Raw genomic sequence first — 23,981 nt, 5'->3', positions numbered from 1 at the left:
TAAGTAAAGCAAACTAAATTAAGTAAAGTAAAACAAGTAACTATTTTTTTGTGTTTTTGATATAAAGAAAGCAAACAAAACAGAAAATAAAATAAAGTAAAGCAAGACAATAAACAAAGTAAAGAGATTGGATGTGAGAGACTCCCCTTGCAGCGTGTCTTGATCTCCCCGGCAACGGCGCCAAAAAAAGAGCTTGATAACGCGTGAAGCACACGTCCGTTGGGAACCCCAAGAGGAAGGTGTGATGCGTACAACGAAGCAAGTTTTCCCTCGCAAGAAACCAAGGTTATCGAACCAGTAGGAGATGAAGGCCACGTGAAGGTTGTTGGTGAAGGAGTGTAGTGCGGCGCAACACCAGGGATTCCGGCGCCAACGAGGAACCTGCACAACACAATCAAAATACTTTGCCCCAACTTAACAGTGAGGTTGTTGATCTCACCGGCTTGCTATAAATAAAGGATTAAACGTATGGTGTGAAGAATGATGTTTGTTTGCAAAGAACAGCAGAGAACAATGATTGCAGTAGATTGTATTCAGATGTAAAAGAATGGACCGGGGTCCATAGTTCACTAGTGGTGTCTCGCCAATAAGATAAATAGCATGTTGGGTGAACAAATTACAGTTGGGCAATTGACAAATAGAGAGGGCATAACAATGCACATACATATCATGATGACTAATATGAGATTTACTTAGGGTATTACGACAAAGAACATAGACCGCTATCCAGCATGCATCTATGCCTAAAAAGTCCACCTTCGGGTTAGCATCCGCACCCCTTCCAGTATTAACTTGCAAACAATGCGACAATTGCATTAAATACCGTGCGTAATGTAAACAATACAAATATCCTTAGACAAAGCATCGTTGTTTTATCCCTAGTGGCAACAAGCACATCCATAACCTTAGAACTTTCTCGTCACTCGTCCCGCATTCAATGGAGGCATGAACCCACTATCGAGCATAAATACTCCCTCTTGGAGTCACAAGTATCAACTTGGCCAGAGCCTCTAATAGCAATGGAGAGCATGCAAGATCATAAACAACACATATATGATAGATCAATAATCAACTTGACATAGTATTCCATATTCATCGGATCCCAACAAACACAACATGTAGCATTACAAATAGATGATCTTGATCATGATAGGCAGCTCACAAGATCTAAACATGATAGCACAAGAGGAGAAGACAACCATCCAGCTACTGCTATGGATCCATAGTCCAAGGATGAACTACGCACGCATCAGTCCGGAGGCGGGCATGGTGATGTAGAGTCCTCCGGGTGATGATTCCCCTCTCCGGCAGGGTGCCGGAGGCGATCTCCTGAATCCCCCGAGATGGGATTGGCGATGGCGGCGTCTCTGGAACTTTTCTCGTATCGTGGCTCTCGGTCATAGGGTTTTCACGACAGAGAGATTAAATAGGCGAAGGGGCAGAGTCGGGAGGCGCTCGAGGGGCCCACCCCATAGGGTGGCGCGCCCCCCTCTTGGCCGCGCCGCCAGGGGGTGTGGGGCCCCCTCGGCTCATCTCCGTCTCTCCTTCGGTGTTCTGGAACAATCCGTGGAAAATAAGGCCGTGGGCTTTTGTTTCGTCCAATTTCGAGAATATTTCCTGTGTAGGATTTGTGAAACCAAAAACAGCAGAAAACAGGAACTGACGCTTTGGCATCTTGTTAATAGGTTAGTGCCGGAAAATGCATAATAATGATATAAAGTGTATATAAAACATGTGAGTATTGTCATAAAACTAGCATGGAACATAAGAAATTATAGATACGTTTGAGACGTATCACATACTAACCAAGAGAATTTGCATACCATCTATTGGCATACCTACCCATTTCACCGGGGCCAACTTGGAACTGCATGCAATTAAGGTATATCCTTTCGAATAGCCCAGAATAAAGCATTAACACTTCATGAACACACAATATCCTCGAACTATCGTATATTCCCATTGTTCCCCTAACTTATACTTTATGATTCGCAGGTTCAACACAATAATAGGCAATACACTTTGCAGATAGATAGCAAACTCATTTATATGATGGGGCAATAGAGGTTCAATACTGAAATCATGTCACTCGGACCCTAGCAACAAGCATTAAACATATCAAAGGCGTACCAACACTCATACAAGAATAGCTTACCTCAAATCTCTATACATATGGATGATTACATGATTAATCTCATCCAATCCCCTTCCACCTCACATGCCTATAGAGAACTACTCGAGTGAGCACATGGTTGTTGGTGATGATGTTGATGGCGATGATGGTGGAGTAGACCTCAAAATCCTCCTCTTCGGCATGGATAGCAGGACCAATGTGACCCCCGAAACAAAGATCGTGGATGTGACGACACTCTGTTTCGCAAAAGATTCTGTGCTTCTGGATACCTAGGTTTTTCAGGTATATATGGGGGTACGCCAAAGGAGAGGCCTAGGTGGCGTTAAGGGGGCGTGCCTCCTATGCTCTTTCAAGCCTCGTGAACCCCTCGTGTGATTCCAAAGCCCATTCTCCTTGTTTTGGTGAAAAATTTATCGTGGTATTTTTCCTTGATTTTATTCCTATGAAAATAGACATAAAGAAGATTTTTGCTAAACGCAGCATTAGATTTAGCAGTTTTATCTATGGTGAGATTTCGGAACAAATTATCGAGCAAAGTATTTGGAAAAGTAGATACATTTGAAATGTATAAATGTCACGCACCAGGTAGGACGAGCCGCAGGATAGGCCGACCAAACACCGCGATCCCACTGGAGAAGGTGGCGAACTAGACGAAGTTTCGGGTGTGGATGTCGAGGAGGCATCCTTGGTGATCTACGTGCCCTCGTTCCAGGAATCATCCTCTCCATGGAGAGGGACCAGGCTTTGTATCACAACTAGCCCCATTCAAGCAAAAGGTGGTCTAATAGCCACAGGAGGGAAAGGCCCCTCCGTAGGAGAGCATGGGATGGGGCAAACACCTGCGAGGCGATGTCGAGTCTAACCTGGAGTCACAATTGTTTCCTTGATATCGAATGGTGAAGACTTGTAGTAGAATAGCCGTAGTGGCTTTTGCATATGATGGAGTCGCTAGGAATGCATCTTGACGGAGGGACCAGCGGAGACGGAGGAGCTGACACACTGTTGGATCCAACTGATCGATGTCCCTGTAAGCATGGGAAATATGAGTATGCTACAATGAGCATGAGACAATAAGATGAAGATTGGAGAGTTGCAAGACACCTTCAAAAATTGAAGGTAAGACTAGGAAGAGAAGGAATATAGGGAAGATGTGGTATCCACTCCCAACTTGAATCATCTGCAAATCCATCTTGAGAATATAAGGTTCACACGATGAATGAAGCTAACAACATTCAACGGCTAAAAACACAATTTCCCCTTAAGAATCAAGTGACATTGTTTGTGGTATAATAACCTCCTTGTCCATGAAGAGATGAGACAAATGGTAAAAAAGACCACCCAATAAATAAATAAAAGAGTTTAAGGCTAATATGATTAGGTGAATTAGTCGAGTAGACATAGTAGTTTTTTTTTAGATCAGTAGACATAGTAGTTGGTATAAGTGGATGGCTTGTGCTTCCATAGATTCTTTACCTGAGGGAAACACAAAGACAACTAAGATAAAACGATAGATTTTTGGGATTAGATGTAGGATGGCTAAGATTAAACGATGTCACGATACCCTTTTGGGCGTTTACACTGTTCTAAGATTTGGGGGGTCTATGGAAGCACAAGCCTAAATGGATACATACATCTACATCTCGATAACCCGAAAAGCATACCCATACGGTCAAAAAATGGCAAGATGGTGGATAGTGGATGCTACGACCATAAGGCATATTTTTTCTGTAGAGGAGAGACTAGATAGGCGGGTACATGAGAGAGAGAGAGAGAGAGAGAGAGAGGGAGAGAGAGAGAGAGAGAGAGAGAGAGGTGTTCACATGTGGTGCAGCTTGAGCAAAGATGGCATCGGTGCTATTTCCCATGTTGTGGTTGCCGAAAAGGTTATTGATGTTCGGGGGAAGTCATCTTTGGGAAACTCGTCATAGTTACCAGCAGTTACACGTAAGCTTTTTAAATTGAGATCTTCTCTTATTACACTTTAGTGGGAGTAGAAGAGCTCGTCTTATAAACCACTACAACCAACAAGCATTCTGCGACTAAATTTTAATTTCACCTAGTACAGATATGCATGCGGGCCATACCAATTTTTTTTTGTATTGGACTACGATGGGCTAAAGCCCAAATGCGTAATTCCAAAACAGGGAAGCGACGCGCGGAGGCCATGACTTTGCTTGCTCCGAACTGAATGGGTGCGTACTAGCTAGCTGGACTGTCGGAGCTGGAAGCCTCACAGAAGTCAAATCCTTGTCAACCAGGACGGCATATGTACATCGGCGTGATTGATGTCCGTCCAGCCGCCGGTGAGGATCGCGAGAAATACGCGCCAATTCTCTCAACGTTTTCTGCTGCGAGGGATTTTCGTGGTTCAGTTGCGCTAATATGATGTCCCTGCACTGCACTTCCATGAAGTAAATGGCAGAGTTCTAGGCGAAATAAAGATGATTCATGCTTTTTTTTGCGAGAGGAAGAGGATTCATCCATGGATAGTTCTTGCTTTGCGGGGAAGTTGTTCATAGTTTCTCTCTTAAACCAAGAGCTGTTTACGGTTGATATCTACCACTGTTAACTTCATCTAGCTAGAACCGAGCACGCAATCTTTGAATATGTTATTGAGATCATAAGTTTGGGCCCTAATTTTCTGCTCAGGATCACACAACGCATTTCTAACATGGAAATGTGTCATACTAGTTTATATAATTCAATATTCAGTTACATGTAAGGCTGTAACTATAATCCAATGCCTAGTAGTTGACTATCTACCTAATTTTAGCGCGTTTAGCTGGACACGGATTTCAGGCAGCTAACATCTACAGTCAGCAAACAAGATCAGCTTCTTACCACAGCTCAGGAACCCAAGCCAGGCGCCCATGCTAGCCAGGCCACCCTTTCCATCCAAATCGCGATCAATTCAACAAACGGACTTAACCAAGCCAGGAGTGCAGTTTCAGAGAACCACAAATCATTTGATCAAACCCAGGCAGCTACCTTTCATCAGAATACAGAGCACATAGAGAGCCAACAACATAAAAGAAAAGGAGTCACCACACAACCATTAACAGTTTTTACAGATGGCCTGATTTGGCACCCATCCGACACAAACAGGTATCATACAATTCAACAGAGACACCAACACGATACAACAAGTTTTTGTCTGTTACAGGGTAGTGAGCTCGGAGTTCAATCCCCAGATCAATTTTGATCTGTTACACACCCCATTCAACATGCTCTACATCTTCCAAGATACACCAGCCATGTGAGGGCGATCACATGGAGCAACTCTCTCTTTGTTCCAATTATTGTTTAGGAGCATGCCTCAATTTGCTGCTCCAGCTGCATCAGAATAAAATAGATCAATGATTACGAGCATCCACAACACACAACGAAATGCTAACAAATGATCAATGCACATGGTGTCATAAATCAAATATGTTACAAGCTGGTCGGTATCTTAGCAGGGTACATTATTACCAAGCTTAATTTAAGTGGGAAGCAAGAAAATTCACTACCTACAACTAGCCGACACATCTACTCAAAAGTGACAACACAATTGTGACAGAAATATTCGACGGCAAAATGGGACTTTCAGAAGACGTCAAACTAATTGCTCCAGGAACCAAACAGTATTTATAGACAAATTTCAACAGCGATAAGAATAAGATTAAGGCTATTATTATTTTTATCTTGAACAATACAAGGACTCTAGGAAGAATAGCCAATGCCATTAGAGTGTGTGCAGATCACAGACTATGATGTCAGCAAGACAAAAAGTAATGGATTATGGTACCAGTGAGAAGTTAAAAGTCAAAAGCCAAAGATTATTAAGCACACAAGGGGATACCTGAAACATGGTCTGGAACTTGCTGCGAGAATCATAGAACTCATTTCGGAGAAGAGCCAATGCCATGACGCACCTGAGATGATGCATACACACGACACTGTCAGATTGTACAGAAATTAAGCAAACAGAACTGAAATGTGTAGGAAAATGCAACACTCTGTTTGAAAAAAAATCAAGCAATCTTGGAATTTAGTCATGCTATAAACAGAAGTCCAAAAAACAACAAGTTAAAAAGAATCATCAAAGATTAACATATTCAGATAATGAACCAAAGTCTACCAATCAAGTGGTTGAAGTTGAAGCCAACAAGCAGATTACTTCCAAAAAAATATTGATATGAGCTAAATGCAGTACCAGAAAAGACATAGTCAGCTGGCAGATTTACATAGAGTTTGAGCAACAGAGTGGAGAATAATTAATTACTGTGCAACATCTATTATAAGGTCCTGAGTACTGACCCATCTCTGTTTTTTGCCTCGTAGTAGCTATGGAACTGCTCGCATGACAGCTTCACTCTCTGAGCACCAACACTGAAACACGCCCAAAAGCACTGATTAGCAGACTAGCAATTTCTCAAACTTATGAAACTATGTAGCATGTTGAAACGCATAAGCATCGTCAAAAAAATGGCCCGAGCCTCGGAAGGAAGTCAACAAACATAACAACAGTAAATTTCCAATTTATCCCCACAAGAACACAAGCATAACTTTGCTTTCTTTGGAAAGCGACAATTTTTTTTGCTGAGGTAGAGCATACTACAATTAAACTGACAGGAATACCCTCACATCCACTCCACCTAACACGATTAAACTCAGCCCTTCTACTTATGGCAATAGGGGAGCGGAAACGGCACAAACCGCGTGAGCCATGCCGCACACATCATGCACCAACAAATCTGAATACCAGAAACGTTATGCAAAGCTACAATTTTTTTGTCGCCGAGCTATGATATACTACAATTAAACCGGCAGGGATACCCTTACTTCCACTGCACGAAACATGACTTGACTCTGCTCATCTACTTATGGCTATAAAACAGCGCAAGCGACGACACGAACTGTGTAGCACCGAATGGAACAACAACAACCGCAGTGGACAAAATGAACAGTTCAAATTAAAATGTTTGACATACCACAAAAACCACAACTGGTGTTAGCTGGAATAACAGATAAATAGTACCAGAAATGCCCCGCAAACTGACAATTTTTTTTGTAACCGGCCCTAGAATATTTCAGTTAAACTAGCAGGAATACCGTTAATTCCGCTGCAGGAAACTTACTAAACTCAGCTCTTCTTCTTATCTATGGCCATAAAATAGCGCCAACAACACGAAACGCATGCCCATGATCATACTAAATTCTACGCCGACACATCTAGACACAATAACAACAACTGTGGATAAACAAACAGTTAAAAATGATTGAGGAAAAGGCCTGTTATCATCACCTGGCGCTGCTCCCCTTTAGTTGGTGCACCAAGGCGTCCACCTTATCGAAGTCCACGACAGGCTGCTCCCTGCACATACACAGGCAGACAGGATCAGTACTTCAGATCGAGATAACAAAAACAGATATGGGGGCGTCGGCGATTGTACGGACAGCAGGCCGGCGATGAGACCGGTGATCTTCTCGGCGTCGTCGATGAAGAGGCCGACGACCTCGCTGACGAACCCCGGCGAGCTCCCGTCATCCTGCAGCATCTGTAGCTCCTGGAACTGCTTGTCCAGAAAACCCTAGATCACAGAGTAGAGACGGTAAAAGTCAGCCCGGTCAAGTCAATACTAACCGCCGGCGCCCGGACCTCTGCGATCCGCAACAATTCCACGGCGGCAAAGAGCTACAATTCCACCGGAGAGAGGGCGGGAAGGGAGGGATGGGCATGAAGAAGCTCACCGCGGCGAACATGGAGGCGATGTGTGCGTTCAGCTGGTTCTTGAGCGCGACGGCGGCCATGGCGACGAGCTCCGGCGAGACGGGCGATCCGGCGGTGTGGGTGGAGACGCCGAGGAGTAGGACGCAGAGAGTATGTGGTTGTTGGGAAGTGGGTGAGAGATGGCCGGAATTCGAAGCTGCGGCGGCGCCGGCGGTGGCGGAGTGAACGGGGAGACAGAGTTGGGGCGGACACGATTCGATTGCCGACCATATATACTGTCTCTGCCAGCCGCTCTCTCGGCTCCATTTCTTTTTTTTTATTCCCTGTTTTCCATTTCTGGAAAAGTGTTTCCACTCTTTGTTAAAACTAGGGTTTTTTCCTTCATTCTTGGTGGTCACTTTCCTTTTTCGGGTCTTGTTTCTCATTTGCGAGAATTTCAGAATTTTTCAATATTTTTTAAACAGTAATTGGCTCGTTTTTCTTCGCACGTTAAAATTAGCGGGAAAACGGTTGGGGGGGGGGGGGTGGGGGAAGGAGAGGCGACCTGAGGAGGAAGAAGAGAGATGAGCACAGGGATGGCCCAATCGGAACCTTGACCTTGGTGCCTCTCGCCACAGTCGGTGGTGGAGTAAAACAAGATGGAAGAGGTGGAGAAAAAAATCGCCGAAGGTGGTGGCCATCTAGAATGGTGAACATGAGGCGGGTGTTAGCAATGGAGTGAGAGGAGGTCGAGATGCGAGGCGGTGGTTTGAGAAAGAGGAATCAACTTCGCGATAAGACAAATTTGTGAGGGGGTGGCACCGTATGTCTGTCTTTCAAGTAATAATGATTCCACACACAATATCTGGATGCAAAAAATTCCAATAATAAAGAGTGAACCACTTGGCAATATGAAGTTTTTATTGGGAATGTTGAACATTAGTACCACCCAAAAAAAAACTTCTCTCTTGCACATGAGTCATGGGTCCACATGTAAGCCATACAGGGGCCAAAAGATAAATTGCCATTTTTAAAGTGAGAAGAGATTCCAAAGTTCTCCTTTGTGTTTGACATACCATACGTAAAACCAGTTGGCCGTACGCAAAAGAATTATATTATGATTCAGTTTGCGGTTTTGGTGTTGACATTACTTTTTTTTTAGAAAATTGCCATGAAAGGAAACAAAAGTTAATTCACCAAACAAAAAAAATTAGGCACCAACTGATCTCCAAATGCTGGATTAGCGTAATCTATCTCAGCCCCAACGGGGCCTAAACAAAAGTGCACGGCATTTCGGTATCTAAACCCTCATCTGATGACTTGTCCATAGCTAGTGTATTCTCGAACATAGGAGTAACTTTTTATTTACTTCACATTCATGGGGATGTTCATTCAATTAAGTTTGCAACTTTGTGTACATTAAACAAAGAAGGGGATACCGTACGCTTACATTCCCTGCTCTTCTTCCTTTATCCGTGCCTCTTGCAGTCGCTCTATCCACTCCTTTCCTTTTCCAAAAAAAAATTCATTTCTAGAAATGTTACTCCACCATTCTTTAAACTAGGTTTTTTTCGTTCTTCTTGGTGTTTCCTTTTCTTTTGGGTGTCTTGTTTCTCTTTTACGAAAAGAATGTGTATTATTCTCTAGGATGTTCTGATATATTATTTTGAAAACGGTATCCGAAATGGTGTTGTTCGCGAGTTGATCTTAGCGGGTGAGCGGTTGTGAGAGAAAGAAGAAGGAGCGAAGCCCCGAGGAATAAGAAGGTCCTCAAGGTTGTTAGTGCATATAATACCCTACCATATGGAGATGGGGCGATGGTTTGGTCAGGACGCTTGCGGCCCGCCTCACTACTATCGATGGTGGAGTAAAAGGAAGAGGTGAAGGAGAAATCGATGGCGGTGGTAATCAAGTGGAAGGGCGAGGATGAGGAAAACACTAGATGTACTAACTGGAGGTAGAGAGACGAATGTTGCACGATAAGAATGGCTTAAGAGCAGTGGCGGAGCCAGGAATTGAGACGAGGGGGAGATATATAAGGTCTAATTTTTTTAAGCCACAAAAGAAAGTCTATACAACACCCGCAAAGATTCAGTTTCATAATTCATGAAGTAAAACTACCAAAAAAAAACATGAAATGGCATAAAACAACTTGGAATCTACTAACATGGACTCCTAGAACTTAGCTTCCTCAATTGGGTGCCACCATATGATCTCGATATTCCATAAGATACCTATAACATGTGACAAATTTAGCAGTGTAAATCTTAGCACAAATATAATTATAGTTTTAACTTTTCATAAGATAGTATCATACCATTAGTTTATACTTATGCTAAGAACACGAAAGTGTCGAGGTAGATGACCTCGCCGGTCCTTGTAGGAATGAGAACGTCGCATAATCTTCTTGTCATCAATTTTCTGGTCATGATGCTTTCATCATTAATCACACCTGCTACATCTGTGTATCTTGCACCATGCCAATCCAATACCTTTGTTCAAGGAAGTACTCAGCCTGCCCACGAAAAGCTAGACCTTGTTCAAAAAGAAACCTTACAACACCAACAACAGCCCTCAAGCGAATTTCATAATCAATATGGGACTTCTCAGCATGACAAGTATATGACACGCTTTTCTATCTTATTTCTAAAATGTTCGCAAGCACTTCTTACATTGTTGTGAATGCTGTTTGGTCATCCTACATGACTCCTGAAACTTTCAGGTCCCTTTCTCCAATTTTTAAACCCCTTCTTTGTGAAAGCATCATGACCAAAGTGTGAAATAATATGCACCATTTTCTTCACACTATACTCTTACCAATCGTATTTGGCGTACCATGCATTTTTCTCTATGATGTACACTAACACGTCATATTTGGTAGAGAGACGAATGTTGCGCGATAATCATGTGCTCAGACCCAAGGGCCGAGGTATTTAGCAAGCCACACACTTGTCCAGAGGCAATGTATTCTCTCGGCCAGAGGCGTAACAGACAATTCTATGCCAACTATCATCATCGGCATGATGATTCAGTTAACTTTACACGTTCTCCACAAAATTAAAATACATTATCCTGACCGGTCTCCGAGAACGAGATATGCTTCCTACCGAGGGCGATCTCTCCACATCCCTCGGCCCTTTCGGTGTGAGCACATGATCCTTCCTGTCTGCCTGTCTCCATGCCTCTGGAACTTTTCCATGATTTATTAGTCATCAAAAACTTTTCCATTTTTTGGATACAGTATCATCGTGGGGTAGAAGAAGCTACAACACATGTTGGGGATCTCATCCGAATCCCCAGCCATCTGTCACTAGGCTCTGTACTCGTCGCCGCAGTCTCCGATGATGTCCATCAGGTTCCGGCCCCGACTCGACGCCTCTGCGATGCTGCCCATGTCCTCCTCGTCCAGCTCGAGTGACAGTATGGCGTTGGTGTCCCGGATGTGCTCCGAGAGGCCCAGCCTCACGCCCACCATCGAGCCCGCCACGGATGTCTGTACCCAAGAACAGTCACAAATGGCAAAAGTCATGGGTTGTGTTGGCAAAGACAACACATGTCAATTCCGATAGGATGAAGATTGTTCCGTTGTGGAAGATAGAAAATTGTAACGAAGATGTGGAGGAGGACAGATACCTGGTTCAGAATGTATCTGACAGCGACAGTCGAGATAGGAACGCCGTGTTTCAGCGACACCTTCTTTAAGGTCTGAAGCAAAGCCTGAAACAGGCTCCAGCCGCCCCAAGCATCAACCATCTGTCACAAAGCCCAAGAATAAGAATAGCAAGAAATTGGAAAGTGGGCAACACGTTCAACAAACAAAAGGATCACAAAGTGCTCACCCTCTTATACTTCTGCAACGATGGGGTGTTCAGAGGGGGTCCAGCGAAAGGGATCGACACATTGGTGTCGAGGAACTTCTCGGACAGAAGGCCGCCCATCACCGTGCCGTAGCTGCATCCAGGGTTAATGGTTTCAAGCTTCAAACTGTGTTGTGCTGAAGAAGAACAATAAAAGGGAGGTAGGATGAAGGGGAGGGAGCAGACGTTATGAGCTTGACTCCGGTAAGCTGGCAAAGCTCTGCCATTTTTTTCTGCGGGCGCATGTCGACGATGGAATGCTGAACCTGGTAATTACAGCATCTCTCGTTATTTTATCCAAAGAACATATGCTAATCGACATTAAGAAAGGAAAAACACAGCATGCAGGAGATACGTAAGCGGTGTTATACCTGGTTGCTGACAATCGGTATGCCATTTTCAAGAATTATTTGCAGCCTCTCCGTATCAAAGTTTGTCAGAGCTACAGTCTTTATCTTGCCTTCAGAATTTTCAGAACAAAAAAGAGCATGGTGTAAGAACTCATTCAGACTGAAAAGTCGCAAGAGCGTAGAAGATGCGTGCACAAGTGAACTATGTTATCTGGTACAGGTTTTAGAATTGGGTTAACTGATTCTATGCCACTGCAACTTTCACCAGCATTGATCCATTTAACTTTTTAAATATTACCTTCCTCTTTTAGGTCTGTCATGTGCTTCAGTGCATCTAGGTATCCAGGATTTGAGTAGTCCCACCTGTTTTAGGATAAAGTGTTAGCAAAGTTACTAGCAGCGGCAGTACTTATATGATACACCATGCAATGATTTCGCTGCATCAATTAACAATGCTCAATGCCATCACAACTTCCACAGGTTTTTAGCAAAATGGCACTTCTCAACTTTTGGAGTTTCCAGTACTAACCCGAAGTCCTAGAAACCGATCTCTGATGCAATAAGCATTTTCAATGATAGAAAAGAAAATTTGGTTAATGAAATTTTGCATCAACAGTGAAGAGGCCGGTCGAAAAACTCATGTTGTTAAACTTGACAGCGGGGTTGTTATTTATAATCAACAGATATCCATTTTCAAATCCCATGAAAGACTTCCCTTCGCATCGACGGTGAATATGAAATGTTCATCAAATGGAACTCAGAGGTTACGATTAGTTTGTAACTAGTCCGCAAGCCACGCAGACATTCTCACTCAAAAAAAGCAAGCAAGCCGCGCAGACATACCAGTGGAACTGCAACATGTCCAGTGCAGCGACGTCCATCCTCTTGCGAGACCTGTTTATGTTCTCCTCGACATAGCTTCTCGTCATCTTAACCGGCGGCGGCACCCACTTTGTGAGCCTGCACACCGACAATCAATCAGAGGAAGCAGGAATATTTTTGTAATGATGTGTATCGGGTCAGTGACACTTGGACCATTACAATGTAGAAAGCCCGTACTCACCCCTTGACTTCTTCGAGCATCTCGGGCGGGCGCTCGCGCCGAACCCTGTTGATGAACATGCCGTACAGATCCTCCGCCGGTCCATCTGCCGCAGCAAAAAATTACGCCTCTATGTCAAGTTGAAAATATTCGTTGCAGTTCAGAAAACTTAGTTAGAACTGGTTGCAGTCTCGGTTCTCATCTAACGATAGTTAATGCTTTGAAGGTTGTTGATTGCAGGAAACAAGACGCAGCACACGCACGCACGCTAGGTGTTCGCGCGAATTCCGCAGAGAGGCTGTAGAGAAATTGAGAGGACGCGGGCATGATGATGAATCAAGGGTGGGTGGGAGAAGGATGTATATACGGACAGTGGTCGGCCATGTCGAAGGTGGAGAGCCCGTTGTCGGCGTAGGCGAGCATGGCGTCGACGGCGTCGGCGCGGTCGATGCGGCCCCAGCCGCCGCTGGTCTGCCACATCCCGTTGAGCACCCGGCATATGGGCAGGGACGAGTCGGCCCCGCCGCGGCTGCTGCTGAGGGTCACGGCCCTCGCCCCGGGGCTGGCGGACTCTACCGCCGGCCCCACGAAGCCCGTGCACCTCGCCGGGCGCACCCGTTGCGGGACGGGGAGGGCGGGCGGCGCCGGGGAGAAGGTGTGAGCTGCAGAGGACGACGACATGGCTGTGGAGCGCGCGCGCGAGACGCGAGTGTGGGAGGGATAAGGCGCTCTTGGCTCTTGGCCCTTGGGCCTCGTTTCGGGCTTAGTCAGGGCCTTACGAGGGGTAACAAATTTTGTTATGCTTAAATCACTGTGGTAATTTGCTTAGGAGTTCTAAAATTAACTATACGTAAAAAACCTAGAAAATTATAGGATTATATCAGCAGTTTTCGAGAGTAGATATGATTTTCAAATTTCTAGTCTAAATAATTAAAATGATATTCGGAGTAAATAAAGAAAAAATGAGTAAATTCATGTCCAAAACAACATCCATTTGTGATACGGCAGTACCCCTCGTGAATTGACAAAAAAAATACTTATCGATATTGCCTTACATTTAAGGCTCAGTCGACTAAATTAACTTTGTTTTCAGTCAGATGTTCATTCTCAGCTAGCTGAGAACTAGCTAATCCCTACATCTAATGCAATAGATATATGTGTCATTAACTTTAAGTAGATGACTATATTAAGGTATATTTTTGGATGATTTTTATTTTGCAAATCCCTATATCCCTATATATGATATGATACAAGGATTAAAACAACTAAAGCAATGTAAAAAAAAATCCATAACCATGGGCAGTGCGCACGAGCATCTTGTGGTTACAGATGACGGGAGACGCAGGTGATCTGCTACTCGCTTGTGTCAGGAATGCGTAGAACAAGAGGCATCAGTAGAAGCACTAAACGTCGACCACTCCAAAAACAATCTATAAAACATAATTCTCGTAAGCATACAGATGGCTCGAAAAATGGCAAAGGCATTTGCATACGTGGAGAATCCCCTGCTGGTGGAGGGTGAAGCATTGGACGAGCGGCCGTGAGCGTGTGCACACATGGGACGCGGAAGCCTGATCCAGAAGTAAGAGGTGATCCTTACTTACATATGTCGGCCATGTCGAACGTGGCGAGCCCGCCGTCGGCGTAGGCGAGCATGGCGTCCACGGCGGCCGCCGGCGCCGCGCGGCCCCATGACGCACCGCTCACCTGCCACATCCCGTTCACCACCCGGCACACCTCCAGCGCGTCCCCAGCCTTGCTCTGAACCATCGCCGTCTTCTTCTCCTTGGCCTCCGCCTCCCCCGTCGCCGCTGAGCAACGCCACCTCCTCGCACTCAACAGCGCAGGCCGCTGATGAGGTGACGTCCATGGCCTAGGCAAAGAACGGCCGGAGGCCGTAGTGACCATGACGGTGCCAGAACCAGAGCGGCAGCACAACAACATTGCAATGAACGTGTGCAGTGCACTGACCATAAGGCTGTGGGTTTTATTGAACAACAAACACGAGTTCACAGAGTATATGTGGTACAGACATCACAACTGGAAACCAAATGGTGAGTTATTGTACTGCGTAGTGAGGTATGTATGGTAGTCTAGTATCATGTATCCCTGTGACAATGCAATCTCTAAAATGACAGGAAATGTACACCACGCGTGCGTCTCATCAGATCTTGCTGGCGAACAGGAGGCCATCCTTCTTGAGCTCCTCGAGGCTGGACACCGGCGGCTGGGCCTTCGCGACCTTGGCGATGGCGCCGTTCTCGTCGGCCGACCCGCCCTCCAGGAACGCGCCCACAACCTTGCCGTCCTTGATCCAGTACGACCCGAACTTGGGCTTGGCGGAGCTCGGGTCGCTGTCGCCGAACAGGACCGCCTCGCCCACATTGTCGCCGTAGAACTGCCACGACAGGTCAAACGACCGCGAGTAGAAGTAGGGCAGGTAGTCGTATTCCGGAACCGCCTCACCCGCCTCCTTCCCCTTGATCGCCTGCAAAAAGGAGATGCACAGGATTCAGAGGCAATGTTGAGAAAATCAAGTCTGACACCATTGCTAAAAAGAAATCCCACTCGGATCTGAACATTTCGGTCGTGCTGGTCTGAACTCAGTTAGAAGTTAGAAGCCTATTGCTAGCTGCGGTATCAATTCCGGCAACAGCCGGCTTGAATGTCCGGTAAGTCTGCTTTAGGAACACCATGTTGGAGAGATGCTAAAGTAGGGTGTCCTCACCTTCACAGCCTGCTCTGCAGACTTCCTAGAATGGTCAACATGCTCCACTCTCCTGACATCATTGTAAATCTTCATGGGGAAGGTGGCCACATCACCAACGGCATACACTCCAGGGACACTTGTTTCAAAAGAAGCATCAGTCTGCATGAAAAAATTTAGGCGCATCAGACATTTCGGTATAAATAAAGAGATAAATGCAGTTGCCTAAACGACAATATAACACACAAACAGGCAGAACAGCTGTTGTTCTTGACAAAGCAGCTTGACTTGAAGCATCATAAACATTTTCTATAAACTAAATAACCTCAGAAGTTTCTAAATAAAGGGCACCTTCAAAATACAAATTTGAAGCTAACTAACCTTGATTCCACCTTTGTCCTCAGCAACTTGGCCTTTGAAGAGGGTAGTCAATGGTCTACCCCCAACACCAACAACAACAATATCAGCATATCGACGATAGAATGTTGAACCTGGTAATTACAGCATCTCTTGTTATTTTTTCCAAAGAACATATGCTAATCGACATTAAGAAATGGAAAACACAGCATGCAGGAGATACGTAAGCGGTGTTATACCTGGTTGCTGACAATCGGTATGCCATTTTCAAGAATTATTTGCAGCCTCTCCGTATCGAAGTTTGTCAGAGCTACAGTCTTGATCTTGCCTTCAGAATTTTCAGAACAAAAAAGAGCATGGTGTAAGAAGTCACTCAGACTGAAAAGTCACAAGCGCGTAGAAGATGCGTGCACAAGTGTACTATGTTATCTGGTACAGGTTTCAGAATTGGGTTCATTGGATCTATGCCACTTCCACTTTTCACCAGCATTGATCCAATTAACCCTTTAAATATTACCTTCCTCTTTTAGGTCTGTCATGTGCTTCAGTGCATCTAGGTATCCAGGATTTGAGTAGTCCCACCTGTTTTAGGATATAAAGTGTTAGTAAAGTTACTAGCAGTGGCATTAGTTATAAGATACACCATGCAATGATTTCACTGCATCAATTAACAATGCTCAATGCCGGTCACGCCTTTCACGGGTTTTTAACAAAATCACACTTCTCAACTTTTGGAGTTTCGGCAGTACTAATCGAAGCCCTAGAAACTGATCTCTGATGCAATAAGCATTTTCAATGATAGAACAGTAAATTTGGTTGTGTAAAAGTTAATGAAATTCTGCATCGACATTGAAGAGGCCGGTCCAAAACCCCCTGTTGTTAAACTTGACAGGGGGGGTGTTATTTATAATCAACAGATATCCATTTTCAAATTCCATCAAAGGATTCCCTTTGCTTGGACGGTGAATATGAAATGTTCATCAAATGGTACTCAGAGGCTATGATAAGTTTGTAACTAATCAGCAGGCCACGCAGACATACCAGTGGAACTGTAACATGTCCAGTGCAGCGACGTCCATCCTCTTGCGAGACCTGTTGATGTTCTCCTCGACATAGCTTCTCGTCATCTTAACCGGTGGCGGCACCCACTTGGTGAGCCTGCACAGTGAACTCACTGACAATCAATCAGAGGCAGCAGGAATATTTTTGTAACGATGTGTATCGTGTCTATGGCACCTGGACCATTACAATGTACAAAGCCCTTACTCACCCCTTGACTTCTTCGAGCATCTCGGCCGGGCGCTCACGCCGAACCCTGTTGATGAACATGCCATACAGATCCTCGGCCGGTCCATCTGCCACAGCAAACATTATGCCTCTATGTCAAGTTGAAAATACTCCGTTGCAGTTCAGAAACTTAACTAGTAGAACTGGTTGCGGTCTCGGTTCTCATCTAACGATAGTTAATGCTTTGAAGGTTGTTCATTACAGACTAGACAACTTCCTGCCACAGCCCAAAGCAGTTTCAATTTTGAAATGTACAACTTCAACTTCAAACTGGCGATCACGCGTGAACAAGAAACATCGAAGGCCGACGAGCGGCAGACATAAGACCTCTAGCGCTAGATATTGTAAAATTGACCGTAGGAAACAAGATGCAGCACACGCACGGTAGGTGTTCGTGCGAATTCCGCAGAGAGAAATTGAGACGACAGGAGCATGATGATGAATCAAGGGTGGGTGGGAGAAGGATATATATATACGGACAGTGGTCGGCCATGTCGAAGGTGGACAGCCCGCTGTCGGCGTAGGCGAGCATGGCGTCGACGGCGTCGGCGCGGTCGATGCGGCCCCAGCCGCCGCTGGTCTGCCACATCCCGTTGAGCACCCGGCATATGGGCAGGGACGAGTCGGCCCCGCCGCGGCTGCTGCTGAGGGTCACGGCCCTCGCGGCGGGGGCGGCGGACTCCACCGCCGGCCCCACGAAGCCCGAGCACCTCGCCGGGCGCACGCGTTGCGGGAGCGGGAGGGCGGGCGGCGCCGGGGAGAAGGTGTGGGCTGCAGAGGACGTCGACATGGCTCTGGCTTTGGAACCAGACGACCGTGCGTGCGCGCGCGCGAGACGCGAGCGTCGGAGGGATAAGGCGCTCTTGGCCCTTGGGCCTTGTTCCGGGCTTAGTCAGGGCCTTACCAGGGGTAAGAAATTTTGTTATGCAGTTTTCGAGAAAATTATAGGATTCTATCAGCAGTTTTCGAGAGTATTGCAAATTTCTAGTCTAAATAATTAAAATGGTATTCAGAGTAAATAAACAAAAAAAAGTTTGAGTAAATTCATGTCCAAAACAACATCCATTTGTGATACGGTAGTACCTCTCAAGGGACAAAAAAAATTAGTACATTTCAAATAGATATATGTGCGATTAACTTTAAGTAAATGATTATATTAAGGTATATTTTCTGATGATTTTTATTTTGCATAAACGTGAGAACTATATATGATATACAAGGATTAAAACACCTAAAGCATTGGAAAAAAAAAATATCCATAACCCTGCGCACGAGCATTTTGTTGTTACAGATGACGGGAGATGCAGGTGATCTACTACTCGCTTGTGTCAGAAATGCGTATAATCTTAGAAGCACTTAACGTCGACCACTCCAAAAGCAATCTATAAAACATAATTCTCGTAAGCATACAGATGGCTCGAAAAATGGCAAAGGCATTTGCATACGTGGAGAGTCTGGTGGAGGATGAAGCATTGGACGAGCGGCAGTGAGCGTGTGCACACATGGGACGCGGAAGCCTGATCCAGAAGTAAGAGGTGATCCTCACTTACATATGTCGGCCATGTCGAACGTGGCGAGCCCGCCGTCGGCGTAGGCGAGCATGGCGTCCACGGCGGCGGCCGGCGCCACGCGGCCCCATGACGCGCCGCTCACCTGCCACATCCCGTTCACCACCCGGCACACCTCCAGCGCGTCCCCGGCCTTGCTCCGAACCGTCGCCGTCTTCTTCTCCTTGGCCTCCGCCTCCCCCGTTGCCGCCGAGCAACGCCACCTCCTCGCACTCACCGGCACAGGCTGCCGATGAGGTGACGTCCATGGCCTAGGCAAAGAACGGCCGGAGGCCGTAGTGGCCATGACGGTGCCAGAACCAGAGCGGCAACACAACAACATTGCGCACTCACGATAAATGTGTCCAGTGCACTGACTGTAAGGCTGTGGGTTTTATTCAACAACAAACACGAGTTCACAGAGTATATGTGGTACAGACATCACAACTGGAAACCAAATGGTGAGTTATTGTACTGCGTATCGTATGGTAGTCTAGTATCCTGTATCCCTGTGACAATGCAATCTCTAAAATGACAGGAAATGTACACCACGCGTGCGTCTCATCAGATCTTGCTGGCGAACAGGAGGCCATCCTTCTTGAGCTCCTCGAGGCTAGACACCGGCGGCTGGGCCTTCGCGACCTTGGCGATGGCGCCATTTTCGTCGGCCGACCCGCCCTCCAGGAACGCGCCCACGACCTTGCCGTCCTTGATCCAGTACGACCCGAACTTGGGCTTGGCGGAGCTCGGGTCGCTGTCGCCGAACAGGACCGCCTCGCCCACATTGTCGCCGTAGAACTGCCATGACAGGTCGAATGACCGCGAGTAGAAGTAGGGCAGGTAGTCGTACTCCGGAACCGCCTCGCCTGCCTCCTTCCCCTTGATCGCCTGCAAAAAGGAGATGCACAGGATTCAGACGCAATGTTGAGAAAATTAAGTCTGACACCATTGGTAAAAAGAAATCCCACTAAGATCTGAACATTTCGGTAGAGCTGATCTGAACTCAGTTAAAAGTTAGAAGCCTATTGCTAGCTGCCGTATCAATTCTCGCAACAACCAGCTTGAGTGTCCGGTAAGTCTGCTTTAGGAACACCATGTTGGAGAGATGCTAAAGTAGGGTGTCCTCACCTTCACAGCCTGCTCTGCAGACTTCCTAGAATGGTCAACATGCTCCACTCTCCTGACATCATTGTAAATCTTCATGGGGAAGGTGGCCACATCACCAACGGCATACACTCCAGGGACACTTGTTTCAAAAGAAGCATCAGTCTGCATGAAAAAAATTAGGCGCATCAGACATTTCAGTATAAATAAAGAGATAAATGCAGTTGCCTAAACGACAATATAACACACAAACAGGCAGAACAGCTGTTGTTCTTGACAAAGCAGCTTGACTTGAAGCATCATAAACATTTTCTATAAACTAAATAACCTCAGAAGTTTCTACGTAAAGGGCACCTTCAAAATGCAGAATTGAAGCTAACTAACCTTGATTCCACCTTTGTCCTCAGCAACTTGACCTTTGAAAAGAGTAGTCAATGGTCTACCCCCAACACCAACAACAACAATATCAGCTTCGAGCACACTGCCATCCTTTAGCTTAACGGCAGTAACCTGGCAGGCAGAAACAAAGTTGGCAAGTAAATGGATGCACCGCAAAGATAACTGCAGAGCTGAATTTGGATTCAGAAAGTGTACGTACATCACCATTGGCGTCAGCATCAAAACCAACGGCAACTGTACCCTTCACGATCTTGACTCCTTTGTTAGTATAGTAACTCTCATAGAAAGCTGCAATCTCGGCGGTGAAGAGACGAGGCACTACAAGAAATGACATTATAACATTATATCATTGTTGTCCATAATAGAAGAACGTTTTCATTATAGCTTTGTTTCACACCTTAATTGCAGCTGCATGGTAATAAGTTTTTGTTTATTTCTGACGCATGATAAGTACTTGAATAAGGATTAGTGGTAGTATGTGAGTCATGCACACTTACTGCACCAAGGTTCAGGGAACACCATAGTGACATCCAGATTGTTCATCTTCAATACTGCGCTTAGTTCAAGGCCAATGTAACCTCCTCCAACAACCACTGCCTTCCCGCCCTTCTTTGCTTGGATAGCTGCATACAGCTTGTCCGCGTCGTCAACTTCCCTCAGATACAGAATGTTGTTCGAATCAGCTCCTTGAGTGCCGAAATCAGAAAGCTTGATGACCTGAAAAAGAAGTCAAAACAGACGTTCTAGATAAGTAACAGCAACAACAACCAATAACTGTTTAATTCTTTTACAAAGTCTGAGGGCAACAATTTCACGTATATATAAAATAAATTGCTGACAGTTCAAAGTCTAAACAAGAGAAGTAAAACAGAAAATGACACATACTGAGGAGCCAGTAGCAATTAGCAAGATCTCATATGTAAATGTCGCTCCAGCTGCACTAGTCAGAGTCTTGGAGGCAAGATCAGCCTTGACAATCTCAGTGTTCAGGATCAGCTCAATACCTGCCAACAGATGAATCATGAATATGCTCAGATAAAAAAAAGATTAGTGAAGGAACATATGGATGATACTCTTGCAGACTTGTATTGCCTTGCGAACCTAGTTCTGAAAATAGACCCTAGGGCAATGGTGCACTAAGCCACTAACAACATTTGAGTAATCCAGCACAGTTCTATTCAAGGATGCCTGTTTCAAATGTAAAAATAAATTGATTTACCACAAAACTGAACAGGAAAAAAGTTTTCCTGACTGATTCCTTCCACAAACTAGAAGATTCGGTAGTTGGTTAACCAGTATGATTATACACACATGGGGTTAACACAGATCAAAAATCATTGTAGATATGTACTGCCTTATCAGCCTAATACTGAAATTAGACACTGGAAGAACGATGCTCTAACGGCATTTAAATAGGCCAGCACAGTTTTATTCAAGGATCTTTGTTCCAAATGTAGCAAAATTAATTCAGTGTAAGGTTGAACATGAAAAAAAAAGTCTTTCCTCATTAATTTCCTTGACAAAAGATTTAGCAGTTGGTTAACCAGTAAGATTATATAGACATGGGGTCAACACAGTGATTCCTATATACAGGATAGCATGACAAGCTAACATGGGAGTTACCAGGTGCATGGAGCATACATCGCTACAGCTAAAGGACAGTTCAGAAGGTCGAACCTTACAGAATTATGGATGGTCAAACAAAAAAATACAGGGGAAGTGTACCTTTCTCTGAGTACCATTCAGGCAAGAGCCTCTCGCCTCCACTTCCCACACACACATGAAATCCAGGTAATCTTGCAGGATCTATTCATAAAGAACACAAACTGAATCAGCATGAGGTGCCTAACGATGAATAATAAGCGGTTTTACAAAGTGGAGCGGGTCAGGCAACCAAAGGGAGAAAGAGATATGGATTGGAAAAACTTACTCTGGGGGAAGAGGTACGCCTTGCTGAGGGCAGGGCGCTCGTAAGGAGCCACCTGAAGCAGGAAAAGAAATGAGTTGCATCATCACATGTTAATCAACAAGTAGTAAACCTACGCATAGCTAACAACTACGGACCCATCACTAGTACGTTTGGAAATATGATCAAGGATTGATAATAATAAAGATAAGGGTTGCTTTTTGCACGCACGCTCTGTGCCAATTTCCTTGCACCAAGTATCTGCAACTGTGTGTGTGCATAGCACATACTAGTAATTTTCGGGTAATTAGCATCACGTGATTTTACTAATTGTTATTACAACCGCAGAAGGTGGTTAGTCTGATGGAGATCTGGTTTTACATGTGGCTGACAGCAGCCAAGTATCAGTTCATTCACCGCCTAAAAGTCAGGAACCAGTAATTTACAGTTTACACGTATAAGCTGAAGTATCACTACGAGCATGCGCATAATCAGTATAGACTGCCATTTGGCAGCGCTAGATTATTGTACAAGAAGACATGTTTCGCTTCACCCGATCAACAGGAACATTACGCAAAACTCCCCATTTCGAGAGAAAAAAAAACATGAGGTGAATAAGAGCATCTAGGTTTGACCATGTGCAACTCAAAATCCCTGTCATGTGGGACATCTGGAAGTAATTAGAGCAGAAGGCGAGGAAGGGGAGAAGGGGGGGATGGATCGTACGGCCTCCTTTGAGATGATGGCGAGCTCCCCTGGCTGCGCGCCCTGCTTGACGAACTCCCGCGCCGCATACCCCTGGATGGATGCACGATCGGAGAATCGCGGTCAGAGATCCAGAAATCGAAAATCCAGATCGAAGGAGGAGGCGGACGTACCCCCGAGACCCCGCCGCCGAGGACGACGTACTTGAAGTGCTTCTCCGTCGCCATGGCGTGCGATCGATCGAGCGAAACAGAAGCAGAACCAGGAGAAGAAGAAGAAGATGAAGAAGAAGAAGTGGAATTTGTTTGGGGTTGTTGTTGGAGAGTGTGGCCAGCGTCCAAGTGCGAGGGCTACTGGCAGGCGGGGCCGGGTCAGCGTGGGCTGTCTCTTCCTATTGGCTTGGCGGTACAGCCACGTGGACCACCCCTCAGCCGTACAAGATTTCGTGATACATGGCCAATTGGGATCGAGATTAGAACAAGCAAGAGAGCACCGGCACGTTACAAGATTCCACAAAACCAATCTGGACCACACACCACCCAAATGGTTCTGGTGTGTCCGAACCCGGTTCCGGCGGATCGATACGAGGCAAGGGAAACGGGTTATTCAGGCAAGTACGTTTTCTGATCCCTGAACACCTCCACTTCCTGAGGTCGTGTCGCCAAACAGCGGAACCTGCCTAGTGAGCCAATTGGCTGAGAAGGTTGACGGACCCCCCCCCCCCTACCTTGACCCGCGGGCATGGTTCAGCTGGCGCTTCCCCCACGGGGGAGGCGGCACGCGAGCACATGCGAAGCTCACCTGGGGCACTCGGGCCAAGGGCTTACCGCTTCCCTAAGCCTCCTGCGTGGACGCCGACCCCGAAGCAACGCGAGCACCCCCTCCCGAACCTGG

At 45.7% G+C, this 23,981-nt stretch overlaps 4 protein-coding genes across 6 annotated transcripts; all 4 read right to left on the bottom strand.

Annotated features, from left to right (window-relative positions):
* Positions 1-5,146: 5,146 nt before the first annotated feature.
* LOC124654436 (histidine-containing phosphotransfer protein 2-like) lies at positions 5,147-8,103 on the bottom strand. The gene is made up of 6 exons (XM_047193437.1): positions 7,868-8,103; positions 7,574-7,707; positions 7,422-7,490; positions 6,434-6,505; positions 5,976-6,048; positions 5,147-5,467 (listed from the first exon to the last, which is right to left on the bottom strand). Exons 1-6 carry the CDS (start codon positions 7,925-7,927, stop codon positions 5,438-5,440), a joined length of 438 nt encoding a protein of 145 aa, XP_047049393.1. The 5' UTR covers positions 7,928-8,103; the 3' UTR covers positions 5,147-5,437.
* A 2,615-nt stretch (positions 8,104-10,718) lies between these two features.
* On the bottom strand, positions 10,719-15,233 carry LOC124657908 (flagellar radial spoke protein 5-like). Of its 2 annotated transcripts, none has more exons than XM_047196384.1 (9): positions 14,680-15,233; positions 13,097-13,181; positions 12,877-12,993; positions 12,332-12,396; positions 12,055-12,143; positions 11,870-11,949; positions 11,666-11,777; positions 11,460-11,579; positions 10,719-11,319 (listed from the first exon to the last, which is right to left on the bottom strand). In XM_047196384.1, the coding sequence occupies exons 1-9, from the start codon at positions 15,047-15,049 to the stop codon at positions 11,137-11,139; spliced, it is 1,221 nt and encodes a 406-aa protein (XP_047052340.1). In that variant the 5' UTR covers positions 15,050-15,233; the 3' UTR covers positions 10,719-11,136. The 2 variants fall into 2 exon arrangements, with proteins under 2 accessions (XP_047052340.1, XP_047052341.1); XM_047196385.1 differs by lacking the exon at positions 14,680-15,233 and adding an exon at positions 13,447-13,771.
* On the bottom strand, positions 15,043-23,410 carry LOC124657907 (monodehydroascorbate reductase 3, cytosolic). Of its 2 annotated transcripts, XR_006988925.1 has the most exons (11): positions 23,261-23,410; positions 23,109-23,180; positions 22,407-22,458; positions 22,202-22,282; positions 21,362-21,480; positions 20,974-21,193; positions 20,676-20,794; positions 20,462-20,587; positions 20,102-20,242; positions 19,456-19,861; positions 15,043-15,158 (listed from the first exon to the last, which is right to left on the bottom strand). XR_006988925.1 is itself a non-coding variant. In XM_047196382.1 (10 exons), exons 1-10 carry the CDS (start codon positions 23,312-23,314, stop codon positions 19,538-19,540), a joined length of 1,308 nt encoding a protein of 435 aa, XP_047052338.1. In that variant the 5' UTR covers positions 23,315-23,410; the 3' UTR covers positions 19,348-19,537. The 2 variants fall into 2 exon arrangements, 1 of the variants encoding a protein (XP_047052338.1); XM_047196382.1 differs by lacking the exon at positions 15,043-15,158 and having other exon boundaries at positions 19,348-19,861.
* LOC124657909 (L-glyceraldehyde 3-phosphate reductase-like) lies at positions 15,828-18,231 on the bottom strand. Its single transcript, XM_047196386.1, has 7 exons — positions 17,907-18,231; positions 17,410-17,494; positions 17,181-17,297; positions 16,657-16,721; positions 16,379-16,467; positions 16,164-16,273; positions 15,828-15,944 (listed from the first exon to the last, which is right to left on the bottom strand). Exons 1-6 carry the CDS (start codon positions 18,214-18,216, stop codon positions 16,211-16,213), a joined length of 729 nt encoding a protein of 242 aa, XP_047052342.1. The 5' UTR covers positions 18,217-18,231; the 3' UTR covers positions 15,828-15,944; positions 16,164-16,210.
* Positions 23,411-23,981: the final 571 nt, after the last annotated feature.

The sequence above is a fragment of the Lolium rigidum genome, chromosome 5, assembly GCF_022539505.1.
Source record: "Lolium rigidum isolate FL_2022 chromosome 5, APGP_CSIRO_Lrig_0.1, whole genome shotgun sequence".
Lineage (NCBI taxonomy): Eukaryota > Viridiplantae > Streptophyta > Magnoliopsida > Poales > Poaceae > Lolium > Lolium rigidum.
This window is presented reverse-complemented; position numbering and strand designations above follow the sequence as displayed.